The sequence below is a fragment of the Platalea leucorodia genome, assembly GCF_965183815.1.
Source record: "Platalea leucorodia genome assembly, chromosome: Z".
Lineage (NCBI taxonomy): Eukaryota > Metazoa > Chordata > Aves > Pelecaniformes > Threskiornithidae > Platalea > Platalea leucorodia.
The window spans coordinates 28,101,768-28,126,822 of NC_138858.1; the positions used below are offsets into that span (position 1 = coordinate 28,101,768).

A 25,055-nucleotide genomic window follows, 5' to 3' on the forward strand; every position below is an offset into this window, starting at 1 on the left:
GATGCGGATAGAGCTAAATTCACTCTAGGCAGAGGATCAGCACAAACCATTGCACCTTCTTTCCAGGCAAAGCTGAACCGTAACCAGCAAGAGCAGTTAAGGTAAGAGCAACGTGGGAACGAAGGCCAGCTTTGGAAAGGTACTTAAAGTAGCGTACGGCGCAAATACACCTTGGGCATCTGATGGTGGAAATGCAACTAAGGGGGGGGGGGGGGGGAGGCAAAAGGGGTGCCAGAATAATGTTGCCGTAGGAATTTGAACAAGTTCTTGGAGGAGCTGCAGTTGGTGTTTTGTCATTATGACACAGAAGCAAAGACTGGTTTTTTTTTTCTGGTTTTCAGACCTTAATGTAAACTGGAGAAAAACATCTTGTTTAAATGATGCAGAGAATGAACAACTGCATATATGAAATTCAGGCCCTTTTTCTGGCCACCAGTGGTCAAGTAACCAGTCGGGCAGGAAATTATCATATAGATGATCTGGAATTTGAATGATCAAGGTTCTGGCCATATCAGGAAAAGAAGCTTAAACATGACACAGGAAGGAAGTAAAACAATTTGAAGATGGAACAGGATTCAAAGAACTCTTTGAGTTTTTCATATATATGTATGTTTTTGGGGGGTTGGTGGTTTTTTTTATTGTTGTTTGTTGGGGGAGAGGGGAGGGTATTGTTGGGCTTTGGCTTTGTCTCTGGGAGAAAGTGTTACTGCTTACACCGGTGGTGTTATAGCAGAGGAACCCGCAGGTGAGTTGTCCAGCATCTGTGTCCTTTCGGTATCACTGATGCTGCCGTGGAAGGAGCTGGGGCACACGGTGACGTGTAACTCGGCTACAATGGCCTAAGCAATTCGCAGCCTCCAGCCAGGCTGTGAGAGCCGTGCCCAGCTGCAGGTCTGCGCTACGGCGGCGGACAGATGCTCTCCGCTCTGGCTCTGGGGGCGTCTTCCAAATTTCCCACCTGAGCCGTGCGGCGGGCGCGCAGGCCCCGGAGAGCAGAGCCGAGCAGCTCAGCCTGACCTTAAAACACCGGCCTTTGCCTGGAAGTCGCTGGGGAACTGCAGTGGCCCGGTGCACGGGCGAGCTGTTTCACCATTAGCAGAGGATTAAAGCCGGACCGCAGTTCCTCAGTTCAGAGCAGCAGCCACCGCTGGATCCGCGCCGCTCGCCCCGGGGCCGCTGCAGACCGGCCCCCGGCACCTCCTTGCTTTCCCCGGGCCGCCGAGCAGCGGCCGCCGCCGCCCCGAGGGGGAGGGCGCGGAGCCCGGGCCCGTCCGCGCCGGCGGATGCGCCTCGGCCTCGGCCGCGCCCGCACCGGGGCCGGCGGCAGCGGGGCCCCGCCCGGGCCCGTCCTGTCGCGGCCGCCCGGAGGGCTCCCTCCCGGCCGCAGCGCTCGCAAAGCCGCGGGGCAGAGCTCCGCTTCGCCCTCGGCCGCCGCGGGGGCAGCAGCGGGGCCGCGCCGCGCCGCGCCGCGTTTGCAGGAGGGGCGGCGGGCTCCGGGCTCCTCCCCAGCCCAGGTGCCGGCCTCGGCGAAGGGGCGGCCGCGGCCGCGCCCGCTCCGCGCCCGGGGACCCCGCCGCTGCTCCCGCCTCCTCCTGCCCGCCAGGTTGCGGGGCGGGCGGCGGCCCCTCCTTTTTCCTCCACGTCATGGGGTGCCGTGTCGCACACATGTCCGTGCCCACACACCACACACAGACAGACAGACAGACAGACACAGACGCGCGCCTCCGAGCAGAGAAGCGCGCCCTGCCCGCAGCGGCCGGCCCGGGACGGCCGCGCTCCGCTCCGGTGAGTGCGCTGCCGGCGGGCACCTCCCGGGACAGCGCGGGGGCCCGGCCCGGCCCGGCCCGGCCCACGGAGCGGGGCCCCAACTTTTTCCGCGGCGCGGCGCGCTGGGGCCGCCGCAGCCCCCGCCTCCTCCCGGCGCCTCCGCCACAGGCGCAAACTTGGGAGGCTCGGCCGCGGCGGCGGAGTTTGGGCAGGAGGAGGAAGAGGAGGAAGAAGGCGCGGCAGCTGCGTGGCTGCGCGGGGGCGGGAGGGGAGGGCGCGGCGCTGGCGGCGGCCGGCGGAGGAGGAGGAGGAGGAGGAGAGGAGGGTCGGGGCGGGTCGGGTCGGGGCGGCGGCGGCGGCGGGTGCTGCCCGGGAGCTCCGGTAAGAAGGCGCCGTGCGTCTTAAAAGTTAATTACGGGGGGATTTTACGTCTCGGGCGCAGAAGGCGGCAGCGGCCGACGGGCTGCGGGCGTTTGAAGTCGGGGCAGCCACCTGCCTGCAGCCCGGCTCGCCGTGGGTGCGCCCAGCTGCGGCAGCCACCGGAGCGCTTCTTGAGGAGCAACAGTTACACCAACTTAACGTGTGGTTTGGTAACAGGAGCCGGGTTTGTTGCAATATCGGCTGAAGTCTCTGGTGGGTTTTTTTTTTTTGTCTCTCAGTAAATAGCTAAAAACGTAGGCGTTAGTCTGTAGCTGTGTTTAATTTGCCAAGTGCACTTACTCATTTCTTTAGTATGGAAAGAGGCTCTTTTTCCTTGTGAAGAAACAAAAAGTAACAGAACAGCAAGAATCTGTCAGAAAAAAATGGTTTTCCCTCGAGGAAAGACGGTAGCAGCTTCTCTCTCATTATGGGGTGAACAGACTTACTAATATCAGAACAAGGCTTATGTTGTGGAAGGAGAGCTTAAGGGGAACTTCCCTTGAGGTTAACTCGTCCACTTTGTCCCACCTGAGGATCTGCTCCATTGAACGTCTTCTGACTTGTTCCAGAGATCTAGTCCATAAAAGAGCCTGTTTCATTTTGAGTTGGGCAAATTTCCTTAAGAGCAACCTTTTAAAATAAATAAACTTCCTTAATAATAATCTTTTTGCATTTGGTAGCCTGGGAGAGAAACAGCTGAGGGGTAGATATGGTAGATAAACTTGCGACTGGAGTGGAGGTGGTGAACAGGGAAGAGTTGCTTGCTCTCTTTCAGACCAAGAACTACAACAGTCAAGTGACGCTGGAAGGCAAAAGATTGAAAACAAGTACGAGAAAGTGGGTTTTTACACAATACTCAGGTCAGCTGTAGAGTGTTTTGTCCCTGCCCCAGTCTACTGGATGTCAGAAAACTTATGTGGCTTTAAAAGCAACCGGATGGAAGAAATCGAAATTTCATGAGAAGCAGAAAGTTGTAATCCCTGGCTTTGGAAACTGCTGAGCTGTAAGGGAATGGAAACCCAAAGAACACGTGCAGATGTTGGAGAGTAATGGCTAATGCTTTTTCACACGATTCATATAAATGAGCAATTCTTAAGGACTACAACTTCTTTAAAAGGAATAATGGTGATAAGGCATACATTCAGGTTTGAATTGCTTGTGTTGGCAGAACCCTTATCCTGGGATTACACTGGGGATGCGGGAAAGGGGACCAGACACTGAAAACCATGTGTGTACTGGGTTCTATAGGTTTTGTGGATGATAACCTATACTGTGCATGCTATTTTCTGGCCTAATATATGCAAATTATTCTCATCAGTCAACAGGCTGTCTGTGATCATCTTAAAAATGCCTTAGTAGCTGAGACTAGATCTCTGAAATTCTTTAGAAGTAGTCCAGGTGAGCTGGGAAGAATTAACAGAAGGTAAAATTAAAAAAGTACAAGGGCTCAAAGCTGTGTGCTGTCATTAGGTATAAAGAAACTGGTGACCGCTGATGTATAGGATGCAGGGAAGCCTGGGAAATGTTGAAACGTTGGTTGAGAACAAACAGCTAAGTCCAGAGATGGTTGATCACACGGATCTTGTCAGCCTGGCAGCTGTTTAGCCTGGCCAGATATGGCTGAGCGGGTGTCCACAATGTACAGTATGATTTCAAGAAGCTTTATGTCCACTAACAGGACAGAAACAGAGCATTTTCAGACTTCAGCAGAAAAATTTCAGGAAAGGGCGATGCAGGGATTTTGGAAACGCGTTAGCTCTTGGTCAGAGCTCAGCATGGAGCACCGGAGAGGTACTGATGTATCTGCTCAGCCATCAGTCTGGGTGGTTACTGTGTACCTACGTGACGAAGTGACTTCAGGTAGGAAGTGGGTAAGGAGCATGTCCTGATGCGTGCTGATGAAGCGTTTGGTCTCCCTAACAGATGATGCTTAAGAGGACTCTAGCAGGAGCTTATGGTGTTCACGTAGCTGTTAGAGCTATAAAAAGGCATCAGCAGTGACTCCAGCTTTTGAGGTTTCCCAGGAAATACTAATAAAGGAACTAAGAGACACAGCAGGTGAGTCACAAAAAGCTCATTTCTGCAACATAAACTGCAGGGTGCCGAGTCCAGCAAGGGAGGTAAAAGTTTTGTGTAACTGTCAACAAGTCAAGCCTCATCAGACCTCTCCCTGAAAAACGTAGAAATGAAGAAATCTTCACCAGGATTTGCAACATGAGCAAGTGCAACACGCAGGTCCTTCTGCTTTGAGTATTGTGAAGACAGAGGAGTTCTTTAATTGCATCATGCCCAGACAGACACATGATTAAGCATAGGACAGGGTACATACCAGCCCATCGGAGACCCACACATCCTCATGCTTTGTTGTATTGTCTAACTGCAATGTGGCTTGCGTGGTGCATCAGGAAGCTAGCCACTGGCCTGGGTAGGATTCCCTGGTGCTAATCAAAGACCTTTTCCTTTTGGATTGATGTTGCGGAGCGCAGTTGGCCTCTGCGCATTTTTGTGGTCCATCGTTGTTTGATGGGGGGGTCTTTCTGCATGCTTGCTTTTCAGGCAAAGACAAGTCAGCACTCTAAATCAAAAGATGCACAGCCGCCTGCAGACCTTTTCCAGTTTTGCATGTGCTGGGAGCTTTCATCTCACAGGAAATTCCCATAATCTCTATATTTCTATGTTCTTAATTTTTTTATCAATTAATAACATTTTATACCATTGCCCACTGTACCCTGCCATCACACTGAAAAGGGGTAAAGTTGACCCAGCTACTGTCATGCCACATTGCATCTTATGCATACAGGGAGTGCCAAATATTAAGCAGCGAATTCAGAAACTGTTCTTACTGTATGAATTGCCAGCACTGGGCCCATTGAGCTAAGGCAGGACTGTGGGATCCTGTGGATCTCTGGCACCCAGACCTCTCTTTGGAGCTTACGAGATTCAGCCTGCTCCTGTCACACTGGAGAACGGAGCACAAATAATAGGCTCCCTAGCACAGAGATGTGCGGTTTATAAATCCATATGAGCTGGAAGGCTGATAATGAAGAGGAGGCTCGTATGCACAATACTTTGGTCAAAATGTGGATGGAGAGGAGGAGAATGCCACATACACCTTAGGGGTACTGCTGCTGTGCTTTCTTCGAGGGAAAATACTGTAGTATTTGTGGTACATGCAAATAGTACAATGTTTTGTTCCTCAAATTTCTTTGTAACCATTAAACATGCAAAACTTAGGTATAATAGCACAAAAATACATTTCTTGCCGTATAAGAGACATTGTATGCCATATGAGGTACTTACATACAGGTTAACTTGCAGTGCGGATCATTGTGTCTAAACAGAGTTTCAGAAAGGATCACCATGGCTATGGGGGTCATACCAGTACCCCAAATTTCTGGCCTTGGCTTGGTTGGAGCTATTTTATCTGTGGAGGGAGCAAGGCCTCCGAGACCTGAAAACTTGGTACCTGAAGTACCATGTGAGCCTTGAACTTGGTGAGGCTTTTGACAGAGACTCGTCACATCTGGGCGCTTTTCTGCCTCTCCCCAAGTCCTCTTCACCGTGCCGTAGAAGGAAATTACGTTGCTTTGATGTAATCTGTTCTTTTTACAGTGGTTTTTTCCCCCATCTTCGTGGTGCTTAGAAATATGCGAGTAAACAGAAATATATGCTTATTATACAGATAATGGCTTCCACAGCTTATCACACAAAGCCTCCATACTCACTATTTTTCAGCTAACATTTTACACTTTTCTTTTGTAATCTGTGCAAGCAATAATGTCGTCCCTGCTACTTCTGTACATCCGACTTCATACGCGCTTGAAACACCGATAAAGCTGAAGGCTGCAGGCACCAGCAGGATGGAGCAGACACCAGGACTTTGTTCAACCACCAAACTGTCCGTGCTGCCCATGTTGATCTTCTGGGACAGAGCATCCTAAAGAGCTCTGCAAGAGGAAGAGACAACACCAAAGTCCAGGAGGTAGGTCTGCAGCTCTCCTTGAAATGATCTTGCTGATGCGAGCAGCTGTGACTTTAGCAGTGAAGACTTTGACATGGAGGGAATTGACTCAAAGGGCGTGATTTACAGCAGGGCCTCGCAGACAAGAGTCTGCAAGCAGCTTGGTGGAGAGGTGAAGGAAATGGAGAAATATTTTGAGCTGTTAATGGGAGCTTTTCTGCAGCGCGGTGCAGTTTCTCCTGCCTCCCTGTCTAACAGGAAACTTCCACCCTCTTTTACGGTGCTACTCCTTGCCAATATACACAAGTTCTGGTCCTTTGGGCCCAATTTTTATGTTATGCGGTAGTTTGGGGGTAAAGGTTAACCCTCTCTCCACTGTAGTAATAGTATTATTTTAAACTCTCATACGAGTCAGAAAAAAGCTGTTGAACTCTAGATTGCCCTAAATTAGAAGTGAATAAACTCTAGCTACTGGGGTTTGTATTTTTAAAAAATAATTAATTAATATATTTGAAAATTTTTATCTTGACTTCTGCCTTTATGGTGCAGTAAGTCTTTGGCAAACATGGATACTCCAATCTCTTAAAGTCGGAGAATTTAAATACTCGGCATATAAGCAATCAGGCTTGAGAGTTTCCATGGCCAGCTATCCCTAGACTTTCTAAACACTTCCTTGCTTTAACAGGGCTGCAAATCCTCTGACTGGCAGGACAGAATAGTTTGGCATGTACCAAGGGATTTGCCGAGACATTTTTCTTTTCAGGCCTCCACCGGAACAGCTTCCATGAAGAGTTGCTGTAAAGCAGTTCAGATTAGTTGGGGATACAGAGGAGCCTGCTTCGCTTCTCTCTTCTGCTGCTGTCTTCTTGCATGACCCTGCAGAAGTCGCTTGCCTCTTTTCCTGGCCAGAGAGCAGAAACACAGACTTCCTTTACCTCAACGTATCTCTGAGACATGGACATGCAGGAATTAATGTTAGATATTTTACTGCAATTATGAGGATCACTGATGTATTGGAGGCAACTAGAAAAGAGCATCCAGCCTTTTCTAAAGAACATAGAAAGAGTTGGGACTGAATTGCAGAGAGACAAGCAAAACAACTTATTGTCAGCACAGCAGGCTCTGTTAGGAAACACAGATCTATGTATGCCATGCAATGAAGAGTCCTCATGTTTAGCACCGGGACAAAGTCATATGTGATACCCATAATTGCCAAATCTTTGCTGAACCTGTGTTTCCTGTGTATGTGGTGAGAAGCTGTCTTTCCTCTTCCAGAAGCACAGAACAGGCTGTGGTAAACTGTAGATTTTTGTTGTTGTTTTTCCTTGGGGCACTGTTGTTTTAAGTTTTCAGGGTCTTAAAATTGGCAGGCTCATAATTTAATTAGGCTTGGGTCTAAAAGTAATAGTGTATTTTTCCACATCTCGCAGTTAGAGGATAAGACAGGATGCAAGTAATTGTAGTTACTTAGCTCTTTAGTTCTCTGTCATTTAGAGGAACTCAACGTATTACATCAGGCAGGCCAAAACAAGGGGGTGAGCTGTGTGGAATGAGGCTGGTAATGGGCGCTGCTATGTTACAGGGGCATAGGCTGAGGCTCCAGTGCAGGCAAAGTGAGTGGAAAACCAGATAAACTCAATAGAATCAACTGATCTAGATTTAATGCCAATAAAAAGTACTCCTACAGAAGCTCTGTGATCCCTATCAATAGATAATTTCGCGATGGAAATAACCAGCTAGCAGCAGTAAACACTAGTGCATGAATAAATTAACTTTCCCAGCTAGCAGCATTGAATAATCAAGTAGAGTTAAAAGTTTAATTCAGACAGACAGTTTACTAAAAAAAAAAAAAAAAAAAAAATTGCTCGGCAAAGCACATCATTACTTTTCTCCTTCCCTAGCTTCCCAAGAACATCGTCCCCTCTACCTTCCCCAGAGACCCATCAAGTGACCTGATTTGTATAGAGCAGAGGGAAAACCAGAAGGAGCTAACTGCATCTTTCTGCAGAGTTGGTCATGCAAACAACTTGACCAAGTTTGCATTGCTGTGTGAGCCAGTGCGTATTAAGCAAACAGAGATATTTTATCAGGGAGAACTTTTCTCAAAGTGTTCTTGTCTGGTTTCCAAGGCAAGGTGTAGACGCTGGTTTTGCCTCAGATGCCCTCAAGGGATGGGGGAGTAGCAAGTCAGAGAAAGCACCTGTTGTGGTGCTCTGTTTCATTTTTTTGTTGTTATTGTTAATGCTACCTACATTAAAGCACTTACCCTCATTGATCCCTTTCTCAATTCTCCTCTTTTATAATTTCCCAGCCTCTGTTCTGCTGCTCCTCAACACCCATTCCCTTTTTGTTTTTTTAACCTAAGTGATAAGCAAGGAGCCTCGTTCATGCTGTGCATCGGCAGAAGGGCTTCTACATGGGAGAGAGGACAACATGGTGGGGTAGGAGCACTCCTGCTCCCCTACATTTGCTTTCTCTGTTTCCTTTCCTTGCACAGACTTGCATTCAGACTTGACCTTTTCACTTAACTCTTGCTCTGTGGCAAACACTAAGGCAAGTTGCCCCACGACAGCATTCGTAGCGAGTACTATGTTTTTCAGATCCACCGAGGAGAGAGCACTGCCTACTCGCAGCCTGAATTTTCCAAGAATCCCTGTTCTGGTAGCAGCCAACGTATCTTGCCATTCCACGCTCTGGGTTAACTGCTCCCAAGCTGATGTAACAACAGATAGAGATAGCTCCCACCAGCTGGCTGACTGGCATGACACCAGAAGTTGTTTGTGGCATCTGTAGCCAACTGTAGAGAGCCACAGAGCTCTTTGATGGGTAATGCTAAAGTAGGAAAGAAGTAGTATAAATTCTGTAGGGCTACACGTTAAGGGAGATCATGACTTTTGTTTTTCTGTAGCTCAATGTAGTTGGTGGTTGAGCGTGAACTTTTTCTTACCTACTGAACAGGTCCTTCAGGAAGGGCGGGCAGAGGGCAGAGCAGGGGAGCCAGTGGACCTTGGCTGATACATGCCTTGTGCTCCTCAGGGGAGTTGCGATGTGTTGGTTGTTGCACGCAGACAGGTTACAAGCTTCCTCAGGCAGCCCTGCCTGCATGTCCTGCTGCTGAATCTGTTGCTTTCAGCACTGTCTGGAGTGCCTTCCCCTCTCCATGGGGCCAGCCCACTCTGAGCAGAGATCCCTCCAGCCTCCTTGAACAAAACCCAACCTTCAAAGCAAGTTTTTCATCCTTCTGCCTGTGGGTAGGCTTCTGGTGCATCTTGGCCCCACCAGGCACTGGTCTTCCTGTGATGGACCCAGGCAGTTCATGACAGCTCCACCCTGCGGTCAGCGTCCAGGGAGCTTGTGGGCTCTGTAGGTCCACCTGGCAGCTTCTACCTTTAATCACCGAAGCACTTGTGTTCAGTGGAGTACAAACTATATCGGAAAAGACATGATGAGGAAAGGGAACAAAGTGCTGCAGAGTTGCAAAGTTCCTTGTAGTCTCAAACAAAGTGGTTGACGAACTGTTAATAAATCAGTGTGATCTGAATGCAGACAAACTGGGAGCACCTCTGCAGTGCATAGGAAAGGCTGGAAGAAGACCACAGATTTTGATCAGGCCAATGACACATTTGCCCTTTTTGGACCGGTTAAAGCAAACTCTTAATTGAGTACTTTTTAGTCAGAAATAGTCTCTATGAAAAGCAGCTTGTCTGAACCTTCATTGTTTTTCATGGTTGAGTTTGCCCTGTGGGAGTTTTTGCTAAATGGGGAGAAGGAGAAAAGAGTAAATGTTAAAATGTAAATGCCCACAGGTCTTTGACTTTTGAGTTAAAGAAAAATTACCTTGAATAATGTAGCTGTTACTTTAAAGGAACAGCTTTTTGGAAACAGCTTTATTCCCAAGAAGGCTGTTTGCAATAGCCACAGATGAGTTGTTTGCGAAACAGGAACAGAGGCTTCTGGAGGGGCTGGGGCTGCTTCTTCAGTGCTGGGGGTCCACTATCTTTTTTGCCATGAGGCAGTCAGTTTTCATATTTTCTCATTTGTACTGCCGATACAGGGATGCAAGAGGCAGTTGACTGTGTGGACTGCAGGTGAGACTTGCCATGCAGAGCAAGAGGAACGTGAGAGTTGGTACTTTGTTCTTGCTCAGGGTGAAGGGAGCTGCAGACTCCTCCTGTGCAAGAATGACATTGGCATCACTGAGTTGCACAGACTGGGAGTTGCTGTTACTCTGGGTACACGGGGTTTATGGAAACAATAGAAATAATAGTGTGAGGAGCAGCAGGAAAGCCCTGGGCTCTCTCAGGAACCAGGGCTCTCCATATGTAAATCATTAGGGTCTTAGTAAAGTGGAAACATGCCTTCAGAGAGGCAGCGTGAGCCCAAAGCCTGCCAGTTTCTCTGTGCTGCTGAAGGGAACCTGTCTGTTTCTCTGGGTTGCTCAGATCCCTCCTTAACCCTTTATAGAGGGGCAGCCTCAAAGAGGGCCGAAGCTGCTGTAACTCTGGTGGATACAAGCCATTGGAGGTCAGCCAGAGCTGGAACTTGGTTCTCTGGGCTGGCTCAGGCTTGTGCTGAGCAGAGCAGCCTCCAGGTTGACTTTTCTCCATTGCTCCTGAGTGCCACTCTGGGGCAGAGGAGTTGCTGGGGTGTTACTGGCAGAGGATCAGGGTCAGGTGCAATGCTGCTGCCCGCAGAACGCTTCACACTGGAGGTGCACCAAGGCTGCGCCATTGCCAGCAGAGCTCTTGTCCTGGCTCCTGTTTGTTGGGACAGTGACTTTCCTAGGGATGCCTCATCCAGCCTGACTCGCAGCCTGTGCTCGGGAATGAATTGATGGTCCTTTGCAGTTCCTTATATCTTTCCACCAGCTGCGGAGGGACTTCAGATACTTAGTTTGACAAACGTTGGGCAAGATGGGTCTCACATGTGTGATACAGTGACCAGGATACAGAACAGGTTGTCTGCGGGTTTTCAAGGCCAAATCCAGAAGCACTCTGGGTAATTTAACCACATTGAGTTCTGCTGCCTGGCATAAAACATTCCTAGATATTGTGGGACAACCTCAAGCAGCCCAGTAGAAATGCCCCTGCCCATGGCAGGAGGGTTGGACTACATGACTTTTAAAGGTCCCTTCTAACTCAAGCCAGTCTATTATTCTAGGAAATAATGCATGATGGTGTGGTTATATGGTTTCTCAGTAGGAGTGGTGCTTTAAACTTGCTTTTACTCTGAAGGAATGGATGTATAGCTTGTAAAAAATGTTATCCCCAATAAATTAATTTGCATGCTCATAGGAGGCTCTTCAGAACAGAAATTTGGACCACCACATCTCACAATGTACAGACTCAGACAGTTAACATCTGACTGTTCTGTTCCTCCTCCAACACATGGCATCAGCAGCTCCTATTTTTCTTTCAAGGGCTGTGAGCTTACAGGGAGGTGGGCATGACTTCTCCCTGCTCCTCTTTGTGTATGTGTGGTCTACTTCCCTCCAGGGAAGAGATGCTGGGCTGGTAGGAGGTATCCTGTGTTGCCCCAGATATGCAGTTCACCAGCTGAACCATGGTGATATATTTGTCTGCATACCACTGAGAAGATGCAGTAGTTTAAAAGGTCCACTTCTGCAGTGATTTGGTAAATACAGTGAAACTTCAAGTAGGCACATTCAAAGATAATTTAAATCTAGCTTACACTGATTGGTGGTGTTTCCACAGCATCTTAGATGTTCGATGTTATGGAACTATAAATTATACAAATTAAATAATATAGGAGAGTTACAAGCTTCACTTGCAATGACCTTGCTATCTCTGTGATAGTGCACAGTGGCCTTAGCCCGTGTGTTTAGATCAGAATGTAACAAAAAATTACCCAGTATTCAGGTGAAACAACAGAAGAGTATTTTAGGCAGGCAAATCATCACTCCCTCTTAGGCTCTGCCTTGGAGGCCAGGATTGCTACTGCTACTTTTTACAAATTTTTACAGAAGAGAACATCTTTTTTATTATGAGAAATGCAAATGAAAAAGCGAACGTTGCTCTAACCCAGCTTAATTTTGACAAAACAGAAAACCTAAACTACAAAAACAAGGCAAAACATGGATTGTTGCCATCTCTGATACTCTGTTCCCATTCAAAATTGGATTTCATTTAGAACTTTTTTCTGTTCGGTTTAAATAAAAAATCGTGAAAAAGAAACATTTCTTTTGAGCTTGAAAGAAATGTATTGACTTGAGGCAACATGGATGTTTTTTGGGAGTGCCAGTGAAATGCAAAACCACCTTGTTGTTCACATGGCTTACAGAGCAGGATGTTCAGGGTTTTCTGACCAGATTGCATCTGGTGATAGCAGCACACCTGACCCTTGCTTAACCCTTCTCAGGGATCACCTTTTAAGTTTCAGTATTGCAGAAGGCATGCTAGAGCCTTGCTGTCCATCAGAAGAGTTTTAATTAATGCCTGTGGTTCGTAAGTGGAAGCTTTTAGCTGGACCACTCCCCAGCTACCACGCTGCACTCCCACCTGAAGCCCAAGCGCCTGGGGAGAGGATTCCTCCTCTTCCCAACAACATGACCTGTTTTCATTTTGTGATTGAATCCTGAGTGGTGTGTGTGGCTTTATGAATAAAGAAACCTTCAACCCAGCAATCTTTGCAGCTGAGGGCATGATCTTTGAGAGGCTAAGAGCTGTAGTCGGTGTTTGGGGAACGGATGCTTTGTCTTCACCCATCTTCTCTGAATGCAAGCAGATGTTGTGGAGGAAGACTCACTTCCCAGAATTTTATAAAATTTTTTGTGCGTCTTGCATTATGGTGCTAGCAACAAGGGAAATGCAGATTTCTCCAATGGAAATTGTGAGATGAATTGCCGTGGATTAAACTTTGATGTAACAAATTGATAATGGGTCTGTTAATCAGCCGGATACAAATGTGGGTGTTTGTTCTTGGCCAACATGGAGAAGGTAAAATCTGGGAGATTTAGCAAAAGTGTGGTGCAGAGAAAGGAGGGTTTCCCTGGGGGCAAGGGTTCATGAAAGGGCTGTATAACTTGGGGAGGATCTGGACAGAAGTCCTATGCCTGGTGACTACCCGGGGTTACTGCCCTCCTCGAGTGCCTGGCCATGCAAACTCACCCCCATTCCTGTTCACAGGAGTCGGGGTGACCTCTGGAGGGATGGGATGGCACGCACGGGAGAAAGTCACAGCCGGTGGCTGTGCTCTCGTGCCAGATCCTGTCCGGTCCCCCTCTCAGCACCCAAGAGCAGAGTCCTGGGGCCCAGGCTGCACTGGGGTTGGTGTGGTAAGGAGAGGGGGAGGAGTGGGGTGGTGCGGGTGTTGCTTCCTTCCGATAGAGAGGCGCCTGGTCACATACATGCCTGATGTGTTGCAGTCTTTGCTTGTGGCAGATCCGGACTAGTCACACCCCAAAAGCATGCTTAGGGAAGTCCACGGGGTAAGTGCCTGGTGCTCTGTAGAAATGTTATGAGTTAGCTGAGCTAGAATTAGAATTGTTTTAATACTTTTTTTTTCTCTCCCAAAAGAATCCTAGAAGCAGGCTTTAATTTACCTTTAATTAGCCTTTCCTCTGGTTTCACCTTGCAAGCAGTTAACATTTCAAGCAACTACAGTCTCTCAGTAGAAATTCAACATTTCTGTGTTGTTATAGTAATCTATATTGTAAAAGCCAAGAGAAATAGCCACTGGTTCAGTTTGCTTCTCTGGCCTTATAAGTGCACTTTACTTTTACCACTGTGACAGTGTTCCAGTACGGGCCTGGGTATCAAGCATGCTATGTGATTTACCCAAGCAAATTGTCTAGGAATGGTGTATGGATGCAAATGCTGCTTTTCACATTTGTGATGTGCCTGTTGTAGGGGTTTGCACACTCTTGGGTAATCTGCAGCTTCACTAGCTGTTAATTTATTTTTACAGATTGCTGGAATAAGGTTCAGTAGTTTCCAAGTAGGAGCAACATTTTTTTGTGGGAAAGTAAACTTCTGCACATCTGGCTGATAGCAGCTGGAAGTGACTATTAAGGCAACAGGTCTTCCACAGAAAATCCCATGTGATCAGGCCATACGTCACTTCACTTCCCCAGACCTTTGCTGTATTACCCAAAATACACATATGAATGTCTATAGACACATATGTGTTATTTCCTCTGTTCTTATTTCCACGTTCTCCCTCTCTTCCTCAGTTGCTGTAGGTCAGTAGAAACCAACGTCTAATTCTAGTGTATGTCCTATATGCATTTTCTAGCATGCTTTTGCCTTCAGCTTGGCGTTTCTTCTCAGTGCTTCCTTTAGCTGGCCATAGCTCAGTTCATAACTTTCAACACTTTCAGTCTGAATCTGAATTCTCTCAGTGCCACAACACTTTCAGTACACAGGGGAAAAAGCCTGTCCTCTGGTTTCGAGCATTTTATGACTATTGTGTGAGCCACAGGAGACCTGCAGAATTCTTCTGCAGCCTTCCAAAAAACAAGACGCGTGCACTGGATTGAAGCATGTAGGAGGCAGGGGAGATCCACTGCCTGCTTGAAGAGTGCCATGTATTTTCTGGTCCTTCTGCAAGTCCAGCATCATTGCCTTTGGCAGACACAGACAGACAGCTGAGCCTAGCTGGAGAGCACCTTGGAGGGGAGGACCAAGAGTTTCAATTTGAGAGTGGCAAGGCTCAGCCTTTGCTTCGTCACCTTGGCGGGGGTGGGGCGGAGAGGAGGTGGGTGACTAAGGCCAAGACAGTGTTCAGCAAGTGGAAGGACTTGATCAGCAGCTGAACTTTTTCAAGAGGGTGTGAAATTCTCCCACCACCCTCCCTGTTCCTCCTTTTTTGTCAATGTGGACCTTGCGCAGTTGCAGAAAGCAAATGATTTGAAGTGTTTGAAGGCGTAAAGCTGCCCAAAACAGCTTCTTCCAGGGAGGAAAATAAAAAAAAGGCCGCGAAACGCACCAGTGCAAAACCTGTCTGTTCTCTGTGTGGGATACAAATGTTGCTGTCATGGATCTAACTAGCAATCCCTCTTCTGGTCCAGCAGTAGATAAAAGCAGATTCAGAGCACAGAGTGACGGTCACAAGAAACATTTTTATTGGTAAAAATTTCCAGTCAGAAGTCTTGGCAGCCGGTAATTGTCTGATGTCATGGTTCCAGGGAATTTAGCTGTCGGTCCATATTTATGTATTGGCAAAGGTAACTCTGGAAACTCTCAATAGCCAGCTGATTGCATAATTCCTTCTTGAAACCTGCTGAGTTCATGGTCTTTAAGGTACCTTATGACAGGCTATGATTATGTGTTGTGTAAGAACATGTGTTTTGTTGCACAACACAAATGTTTTTCCCTTGCATTTGTTGCATGTTTGTTTTCTTTGACCATCTCTTGTGCTTGCATTACAGATGCAAAGGATAAATAAAACCACCCATTTATCTTCTCTGAATCATTCAATACTTTGCATCCCAGCTAGTAAGTACCCTGACCAGTTAGACGCTGTATATGTGTGTATATAGATCAGCTGTGTGATACGTGTTGGTCACAAGATGAGATCAGTCTCCATTAATTTCCTCAGGAGTCTTCTTGCATGTAGAAGAGAAAGTGCAAACATTTTATGAAACAAGGCAAGATGGCAATGCCAAGCTCCTTTCCTAGTATAAAATCTTTGTGCAAAAGAGGGGACGTTGGTCCTGTGTATAATATGGAAGCACCCAAGAGAAAAATACTCATGAGCAAGATAACTGGAGGTAGCATCTGGTCAGTGCTACCGCAGGTAGGTGCTTCAGGTAGCTCTAGATGCCTGTTCCCATCTGCCGCATGTCATTCATTCCTTCCTCGTCCAGAGAGGACCATGTGTACAGTACACTGCTATGTCTGAGTGGGGCTTTGAGTAATGAATGTGGTAAGAAACAGGAGTTTTGCACTTGAATCAAAACCTGATGAGATCTCTGGTGACCTTTCTGTCCCGAGGGATTTAATTCCTTGGTCTCGCACTGTTCCTCAAGAAATCACGGTCTTTTGCAGAAACTAACTTCATCCTGGTTAGAGGCAAATGATTTGTTCCTAAAGAGCAAAGCTGTTGCCCTCGTACTGATATACCAAGCCTGGCTGTGGAGTGCCTCGAAGGTAACAACAAGGGAGTATGAAATTAATGTGATAAGGATGGAGCAGGAGGGACAGTGGGATATTGGTAGTGGTGAACTGCACTGCTGGAGAGATGTTAGAGTGCTTAAGAGTGGCTGGGGTCACACATGGCCTGATTCTGTCTGGACCACTGTGGTGAGGGTGATATAGTTAGTGTGTGTTGTAAAAACAAAACAAAACAACAAATAAAGAGATGGGGCTGTGGATATAACTGCTGGCTCCTGATGCTCTCATCTGACCAGGTGCTGGCCAGGATTAGGGGGAGATCCTCCATAAACAAGGGATTCAGTGGAGGAGCTGAGATTTCTCGCCAGTGCTCCTTAATTTCTTTCTCCACAAGGAATTTGAACCATGTCACCACAGTCTTCTGGATTTCTATGACCTCTTTATATGGCACAGTAGTGTCTTGTGGTTGGCAGTGCCAAAAACCATAGGAATATTCAGGGAGCTGAGTGTGGATCCTTTGCTCATCAGCTGCAAAGAGGGAGTCCTCAGTGCTGTCCAGGTGATTTCTTCCACATCCTGGTCTAACACGAGACCACCCTGGGCTCCAGTGGTCTAGATTGGTATTTTCAGGCAGGGAGGTGTGGTGTGGTGGCTCTTTTGTTGGTTTGCCTAGAAACAGAATGTTGGGCACTGGGTAGAAGCTGACCAGGGCTACCATAGATAGAGGGGGTTTGAAGCAGTGGAGGATGTGCTTTTATTTTTCCCTTCCTTTTCCTTTGTCCAGGCTCTCTTTTGCCTTTTTGAAGGAGGTGGAGAGGAAGGGAAGATTCGCTCCCTGGATGAGGTGATCTCTGTTCAGCCAGGAGTGGTAGATGTTGTCCTTGGTGGCCAGGGAGACCACCAGGCAGAGGCACAGGGCGGGTTTCACAGACAGATGGCGTCACACAGGTCTTCTCCCTCCAAAGGAAAAATGGGGGCAGGTTAGCTGTGTTCCCCTCCACACGGCTTCTGTCACATGGCTGGAAACCTGGCTTGGGTTAGGAGTGGCTTTTGAGAGTGACTTTTCTCCAGGAACATAGGTACAGGAAGGAAGTAGGTATAGGGGAGACCTGGATCAGACATTGACCTGGGATTAGTTTGGAGAAGAAGTGAAGAAAAGCACCTGCTGGCTAAGGGCAAAGGTGGGATTTTTGGCTTCGTGGGAAGATAGATCTGTTTTTTGTCTTTGTTTGTTAGCATACGTGGAGGCTGTTTGTAAAAACTGCAGAGAGCTGCTGAGGTCTGGCTTCTACAACATAGGTGCACGTTGGCTCACCCTGCTCTATACCTGCCACCCCCAGGTGAAAGAAGGAGGTGACATTTTCTTCTCCTTTTTGTTGCCCCCAGAAGAGAAATACCAAGAAGAAAGACGCACAGGGAAAGGGAAGGTCAGGGAGAACAGACTAATGCAGCAGCTCTTTCTTGACAGGCTGCATTTTAACTGAAGCTACAGCTTGCAAGACCGGACGTTGGTGGGAATGCTAAAGATGCCTAAGTTAGTCTTGCAGTAAGTGTTGCATGCACATCTCAGTACTTGATTTTACATGCATACGTGGGATCTGCAGACATCTGAGCCACTTCTGGTGGCCCCACCATTTTATTCATTCTGAAGCATTCTGGAACATATTCTTAAAAGAAAATATTGGGAGCTGTTCAATTTAGAGACAAAGTAGCGCTTAGTTTAAGCTAAGTAGAGCTAAGTTTAATGCTGCACCTGGATGTGGACTCTGGTCTAATTTTAATTCAGGGATAGCAACAATGCTGCTTGCACTCAGCTGGTAAAGCGAAGCTATATGGAAAGAGGATCACTGTATTTAGCTTTTATTGTGGTAATACCTCAGTTGTTAAGTTGCTACACAAGAATGTTATTAAATACCTTGCTGCATAAAAAGGGGCCATGTGTGGGTTTTTGTTGTTGCATCTGAGGTTGTGTCACGTGGCAGAGAACAGGATAGATGTGCTATTGCTCTTCTACTACTACCCCTCCTGCCTTCAAAAGGTTACATTATATACTCATTCCAGTTGATGGAAGTGCTATGTCTTCATCCATCTCTTTCTTCAGGGCAGGTTAGCAGTATTTTCCAGAAGAAAGCTGGACAAGGGAAGACTTTGGGCTTGTCAGACCCTGTTGGGGGAGGACAGGAAGAAAAATCATTTCCCCTTGGACATCTTCATGGGCCAGCCCCAGTGTTAGAGACAATGAGGATGCTCTGACTGAATTCTAAAGCTTTCTGTTTAATGCTTTATTTTTTTTTTAATAGTAATATCTACCATTAAGCACACATTCTTTGCAGACTCACAAGAGATCCCCTTGCTGCTCCCATTGAATCCCCTGGAGTTACTCCGGAAAATAAACAATCCTTTCTACTCACTTAGAGGACAGTCATGTTTCTGCCAATGCAGGGGTGCTGTGTTTCAGTTTGTGACTCATAAGAAATTAAAAAGGTTTGGAAAATAAACAGTGGGAGTCTTGTTCCAACACTCTTATTAAGCTGGAAATCATCTGAAATCCGAGTTGGTTTATTGCCTTCAGTCAGCTAATTCAGGGGAATGAAATCTTTGCCTATTATTGTGGTAAAATCTGTCTCTGAATTAACATGATGATTAAGAAGAAGCTGCAGATTTCCACTGCCCTGTCCTGCTAAGATGGTGTTTATGCTGTAGACATACCGGTGTACACATGTCTTTGTTAGAAGCTGGAATTGTCTCTGATGCTTTGATCCTGATTTAAAATACCATCGTGTCTCTGTTTTCTTGCAGAATGAAGAGACGCAAGTGTCCCTACAAATGTCCCGCACGAAGGAAGATCCTGATCCTGTGTGTTACAGGGTGGCTGATTGCACTGCTGAAGCTCCTCCATGTTGAAAGACACTTTTTTCCCTCTAAGGGCATTTATTTGGTTGAGCACTTCTTGAGCACTTCTTCTTACATTAGAAACAGGTATTCCTACCTTAGAAATGAGTTCCAGTATGAAATTAATTGTTCATCTATATATGAACAAGATCCCTATGAAATTGGCAAGAGTTTAGAGATAAGAAGAAAAGAGATAATTGATTTAGCTGATGAAGATGTCATAGCAATGACGAGTGATTGCCACGTGTATCGTTCGCTTAGGAAATACCACCTAAAACCTGTTTCTCCAGAGGAGGAGAGTTTTCCAGTTGCCTATTCTTTGGTTGTTCACAAAGATGCGGTAATGGTAGAAAGGCTCATACATTCACTGTACAGCCATCAAAATATTTACTGCATCCATTATGACCAAAAAGCAGCTAAAAGTTTCAAATCTGCTATGAACAATCTAGCTAAATGTTTCCCCAATATTTTCATTGCGTCAAAATTGGAGACAGTGGACTATGCACATATTTCACGGCTGCAAGCAGATTTCAATTGTTTATCTGATTTGATGGACTCTTCAGTTCCCTGGAAGTATGTTATTAATTTGTGTGGCCAAGATTTCCCTTTGAGGTCAAACTTCGAGTTGGTCACTGAACTGAAGAAACTCAGTGGAGGAAACATGCTGGAAACTATAAAGCCAAGCAGTAGCAAAAGAGAACGTTTTACTTATCACTATGAACTTATGAAAGTGCCTTATGAATACATGCAGATGCCTGTAAAAACCAACATTTCCAAGAATCCGCCACCTCATAATATTGAGGTATTTGTAGGCAGTGCCTATTTTGTTTTAAGCCGGGCATTTATTCAATATACTCTTGAAAGCTCTCTTGCAAAAGATTTTTTTGAGTGGTCAAGGGATACGTACTCTCCAGATGAACATTTCTGGGCTACTCTTGTACGTGTTCCTGGGGTCCCTGGGGAAGTTCCAAGGTCAGCCCAGGACATAACAGACCTACAAAGCAAAACTCGTCTGGTGAAATGGAATTATCTTGAAGACCATTTGTATCCTCCCTGCACTGGTAGCCACCTTCGCAGTGTCTGCATCTATGGGGCTGCAGAATTAAGATGGCTTCTGAATTATGGGCACTGGTTCGCCAACAAGTTTGACTCCAAAGTAGACCCTGTCCTGCTAAAATGCTTGGCAGAAAAACTGGCAGAACAACAGAAAGAGTGGGTATATTTGGCCTCTGATAAATACTTTCTGCACATAAATTCTATGAATGCCTCGCTATAGCAGAGCTGTCTTCCCTGCTGTCAGCACTGTGTACTGGCAGTTCCCCTGCCTTGACCTGCTGCAGGATGTTAGCAAGTGAAACATCCGTTCTGCATGAAGTTCAGGGCCCTGGAGAGCCAGGTGCCTGGACATTTATTTATGAAAAGTCATGCCTCTCTGAATAACTGTTTTGTAACTTGCCACAATAATCCTGTAATTGTTCTTCAGCGTGATTCTGAGAGGGTGAGGTTTGCTTTTGGAGGCTCTGGTGCTGTCTGTCCCAATGGATTATTTCAGAAACGTGTTTTACATCAAGTGTGTTTGCGTCTTTCCTAAGAAACTCCAACACATCTGTCTGCCTGTCTCCTTTTCCTTCACTTTTGTTTTTCTCAAAGGTATGAAACAAAGACCTCTGTGTCTGCTACCTCAGGAAAACTGGAAGTGCCCAGCTCACAGACAAAACCAAGAGATCAGCATGACACCAAATGAGCCATGTGGCCTCACCTGAAGTCCCAAACTTCCCGTCTGTGGGAGCTAACAAAGATCTTCGCAATGTGAATATGACTGGATAGTATAAGGGAAAGAAGATCCTTAGATACCACATTGTCTGTAGCATTGTTCTTTTCTCCCAGCTCATCTGTGCATTACTTTTCCTTCTGTGATGCATGTACTCAGGTGCTGTGCCATGCCTATGGAATCAGTGATGGTTGACTGAAACAGAATTATGTACTGTTATTCTTCAAAGGCAGTATATGATGGTGCCCTACGGGCAGTCTCTGCAGCCCCTTAGAGTAGATATCCATGCCAAAAGAGGTCAATCTTCTATCTCTGCCCGTAGAAATATCCTCCTGTGAAATCCTAGTTCTCTTGAGACAGTATGTCTACACACAGTGGATAACAAGTGCTACTTCTAATTAGTGTTAAGCAATGTGATGCTATGTTGAAAAGCAAAACGTGAAGTCGTGTGGTAATCATAAGAATAGCCATATTGCAGAAATGAAGACCCTGTGTAGCAGTGTCTTTCTGTGCAAGTCTCATGGTCTTGTGCCACCACAATCCCAGGCGGACGGGTGCCTGAGTAAGCCCTGGCTCAGCTGTAGAGCAACTGTTCTCCAACAGCCTCTGCTTCCCATGGGTCTGCCAGGCCTCCTGGTAACGAAGCAGCCCGGGAGCCTCCTTGCAGCTGGGTTCCCCACACTACAGCATGAGGGAAGTGCTTGTTAGTGCAGGGGTCTCTGCAGAAACTCTTGCAACTCAGAAATGCCTCTTGGCATTTTGGGTGTTTGATCTTGATGGTTCCAGTGGATGCTGGGGTCTAGCTTGCTCCATGTTACTGTCCTTTTTCTACCCACCTCGCTTTTATTAAGGGACCTCTTCCCATGAGTGACTTTGGGATATCTGGTCTCACTAATCCACAAATTGCTGCAATAATGGCCATGTCTCATACCCATGAGAAGTCTTTGTTTCTTATTTGAGTTGAAAGAACCAAGTCATTTTTTGGTCTCAGTTTTCGTTTATAAATTTAGTCATGGTCAAGTCCTCTGTGGCTTAAGATTGGGTTTGAGAGTCAGGAATCGCGGGCCTTTTTCCCCATTCATGACACTGGTTTCCTATGAGACCTCAGACAAGTCATCTGAGTTTTCTGTTTCAGCTGTTCCAGCTGTAAGATGGGAACAATGATGTTCTATTATTTTGCTAAGCACTTCAAAACCTATGGGTGTTGTGGATTGGTTACACAGTACTAATTGCTTATCAAACTATTTATGGAGTCTGTGGACACACAGGTCAAGTATTTCTTTGATGTACTGTTTCTGAAATAAATAAGGTTTATTTTTAAAGTGTGTGTTGCTTACTTCAGTGACTTGCCATGACTGCCCAGGGCTGTCCTGACTTGATGTGATTTATAGACACTTTGTAGAAAACAAAATATTGACAGTATTTACAGATTCATAGATCAGTACTTGTATGTAAAGTAAAGAGTTCCCACGTGGAAAAAGGTTACTAAAAGGGGATGTTAGGATCCCAGAGGGCCAAGCTACAGCCTTCTGTGCACATTAATTGATGTTTAATGATATATTTAACATTTTTTATTTCGTTAAACTGGCTTTATGTATGTATATACACACATCCCCATTTGTGTTTAATTTGAGTGGTTTGCTCTACCATAAATTTATAAAAATAATCCACCGGCACATTAAACTTAACTGAAGTAAATATTTTTAATCAACTTGCAACTTTGTGCTACTTTAACTGAACTGGGTTGACTGATACCTGTAATTTAACTAGTTTGAAATAAGGCAGCTCATGCTTCCTGGGTTGTAAAGAAGTGGATGCGGAGATGGCACAGTGTGAAGCAGCATCCCCCATTACAGTGGTACGTTTGCTAGCTGGGGAAGTACAAGCTGTACAGGCATAGTTGCAACTTTATGAAGTGCTTATTTTCTAATGAATTATAGATATTTCTGTTTTTTGAAGGTAACTTTAAAGGCTATTCAATCTTGTAGAAAGGCACTTCACAAAAATCATAGGATCACTCAGGCTGGAAGATCATCTAGCCCAGCCGCCCACTCACAACAGGATTGACAGGAAATTTGGGCTGAGTTTCTTGGGCTTTGTCTCAGGGAGTCTTGCAGATCTCTAAGGAAGATTCTGCAGCCTTCTGGGGCAATGTTTTCCAATATTTCCAGGAAAAAGAACAGCCAAAATATAAGTTCCTTAACTTTTGAATTATTTTCTCTCTGTTTTTTTGACTTTGCATTCAGCAATGTAGATGCCTGTATCAGAGTCAAGTGATTAGACTACAGGCGTGGGTAACAACTTCATTATTTACCTTTGACTTCATCATCTTTGTTCTTTACACAAGTAGGTCTTTCTTTGCTGAAAATGGACCTGAGGCATGATCCACAAACACCTTTCTCTCTGTGAGAAAAGTGGCTGAACCTAGTTCATGACAAAGCAAATATGAAGTTGTATTTGGGCTGGAACTTAGATTATAGGCAGTTATCTGCCTTTCTGCTCTCACAGTTTTGGGTTTTTTTTTGCCTTTGTAAAGCTCAGACATCCCTTTCCCCTTCCTCACTTCTGAAAAAGAATCCTCTTCTAAGTTATTTCACAAATCTGAAATGCACATGCATTTGCATGTATTAAATGGTTCCCTCTGTCTTTGTTCTGCTGAAGAAGCCCCGTGCTGGCTTTCTTCCACCCACCCTGCCCCATGCTGGCCGCATGGAGCAGCTGGACTATCAGTTAACCTGAGAGGATGTGCGGGCAGGGTGCTAGTGCTGCTCCTGGCTGTCAGCACTGGTGTACGGGTCCAGCCTACCACTTTGTTAGTGGCTGAAAACCGCAAAAATGCTGAATGCGTTCTAACATGGAAAAGTTAAGTGAGGAAGAAAATGAAATAATGAGCTTTAATGAAAGAGATGCAGAGACAATGTTTGAACAACTTGTCTCGCTAATGAATTTATTAGGCTGGACATGGAGTCAGGAGGATAGTATATGCAAACATAAATGCCTCACTACATATTTTCTTTGACATTGGAATAAAAGGATGTGAAAGGAAAGACTAGAAATTAGACACCTAATCTGTAATTGTAATTAAAACAGACTTGGCCTGTTGAGCATTTCTATGGCTGCTTTGTCGTTACTGTGGCATTTGAATCAGAATGTACAAACATGAGAAAACCAGTAATTGGGTAGCAAATGTGGAGTATATGTGGCACACCAGTGTGTGTTTACAGTGTGACCTTGATTTTTAGTTCAGGTATAGTACCCGTTTCTATTTGGTGTTTTTACAGAACTTGCATCACTCTTGGTGGTGAGAATTTCCACTCACATAGAAATGATACTTCAGAACAATGTGATCTGTTAATAAGATGTGGTAAATCTGTACTGAAAGTACCTCAGCCCTGTTTGGTATTTCAAGCTGATAGCTGAACACTCTACCCTGGTTCTGTTTTTTCAGAACTACCAGGCTCTTTGATTTTTCTATGGCTAAAGTATGCTAATCTTCATAGTACCAATCCTTCTTAGAAAAGGGAGAAAGCAAAAGCCATGAAATTTTGGATGAGGCATTTTCTTGAGTGAGGCAGGAAGGAGCCAGATGATATATTGTAAAGAGAGACGGGGACAATACATTTTCTTGCTACAGAGCTGCCATGTATGTGTCTTAGCAGAGATTTGCTTAAGTGGAAATGTTTGCTGCTGCCATCTCTGATCTAGGTAAGCTAGACTTGAGTTAGTATATTTTGAAAATGAAGATCATTTAGGAAAAAATGCCTGGAGCCTGGATGAGTTTCTCTTCTTGTAAAAAATAGGTGCTCTGAAAAATCTTGAAAATTTACTGCAGCTTGACCAGGGGGTTACAAAAAGACTCATGAGACTGTGCTAGTTGCATCAGAGAGGGCATAAGAAGGAGCCTCTGATTTTTTTTGCTCAAGGCAGGTCAATGGTTTTTAATGATGCTTTCTGTGTTATTTGTAGAAACCAATTTAAAGATGTGCTAATCTGAAAAACTAGTGACTGACTTCCACCTTGCATTGCAAGTGTTTGCTGTATGAGTTTATTTAAAAGACTCTGCCCTGGGCTACAATTAGAGACTTCATTGTGATTTAATTAAAGGCAGCAACTTTTCTACTGCTGAGCCTCTTTTCTCTGCCTGAGTTTGTTCTCTGAGATGGAAAGGATG

General features: G+C 45.7%; 1 protein-coding gene across 6 annotated transcripts; it reads left to right on the forward strand.

Moving 5' to 3' along the window:
- Positions 1 to 1,693: 1,693 nt before the first annotated feature.
- GCNT4 (glucosaminyl (N-acetyl) transferase 4) lies at positions 1,694 to 22,117 on the forward strand. 6 transcript variants are annotated; one of them, XM_082336588.1, is made up of 5 exons: positions 1,694 to 1,785; positions 5,960 to 6,169; positions 15,537 to 15,603; positions 15,707 to 15,904; positions 19,021 to 22,117. In XM_082336588.1, the coding sequence occupies exon 5, from the start codon at positions 19,022 to 19,024 to the stop codon at positions 20,387 to 20,389; it is 1,368 nt and encodes a 455-aa protein (XP_082192714.1). In that variant the 5' UTR covers positions 1,694 to 1,785; positions 5,960 to 6,169; positions 15,537 to 15,603; positions 15,707 to 15,904; position 19,021; the 3' UTR covers positions 20,390 to 22,117. The 6 variants fall into 6 exon arrangements, with proteins under 6 accessions (XP_082192714.1, XP_082192715.1, XP_082192711.1 ...); XM_082336589.1 differs by having other exon boundaries at positions 15,537 to 15,904; XM_082336585.1 differs by lacking the exons at positions 15,537 to 15,603; positions 15,707 to 15,904.
- The last annotated feature ends 2,938 nt before the right edge of the window (positions 22,118 to 25,055 follow it).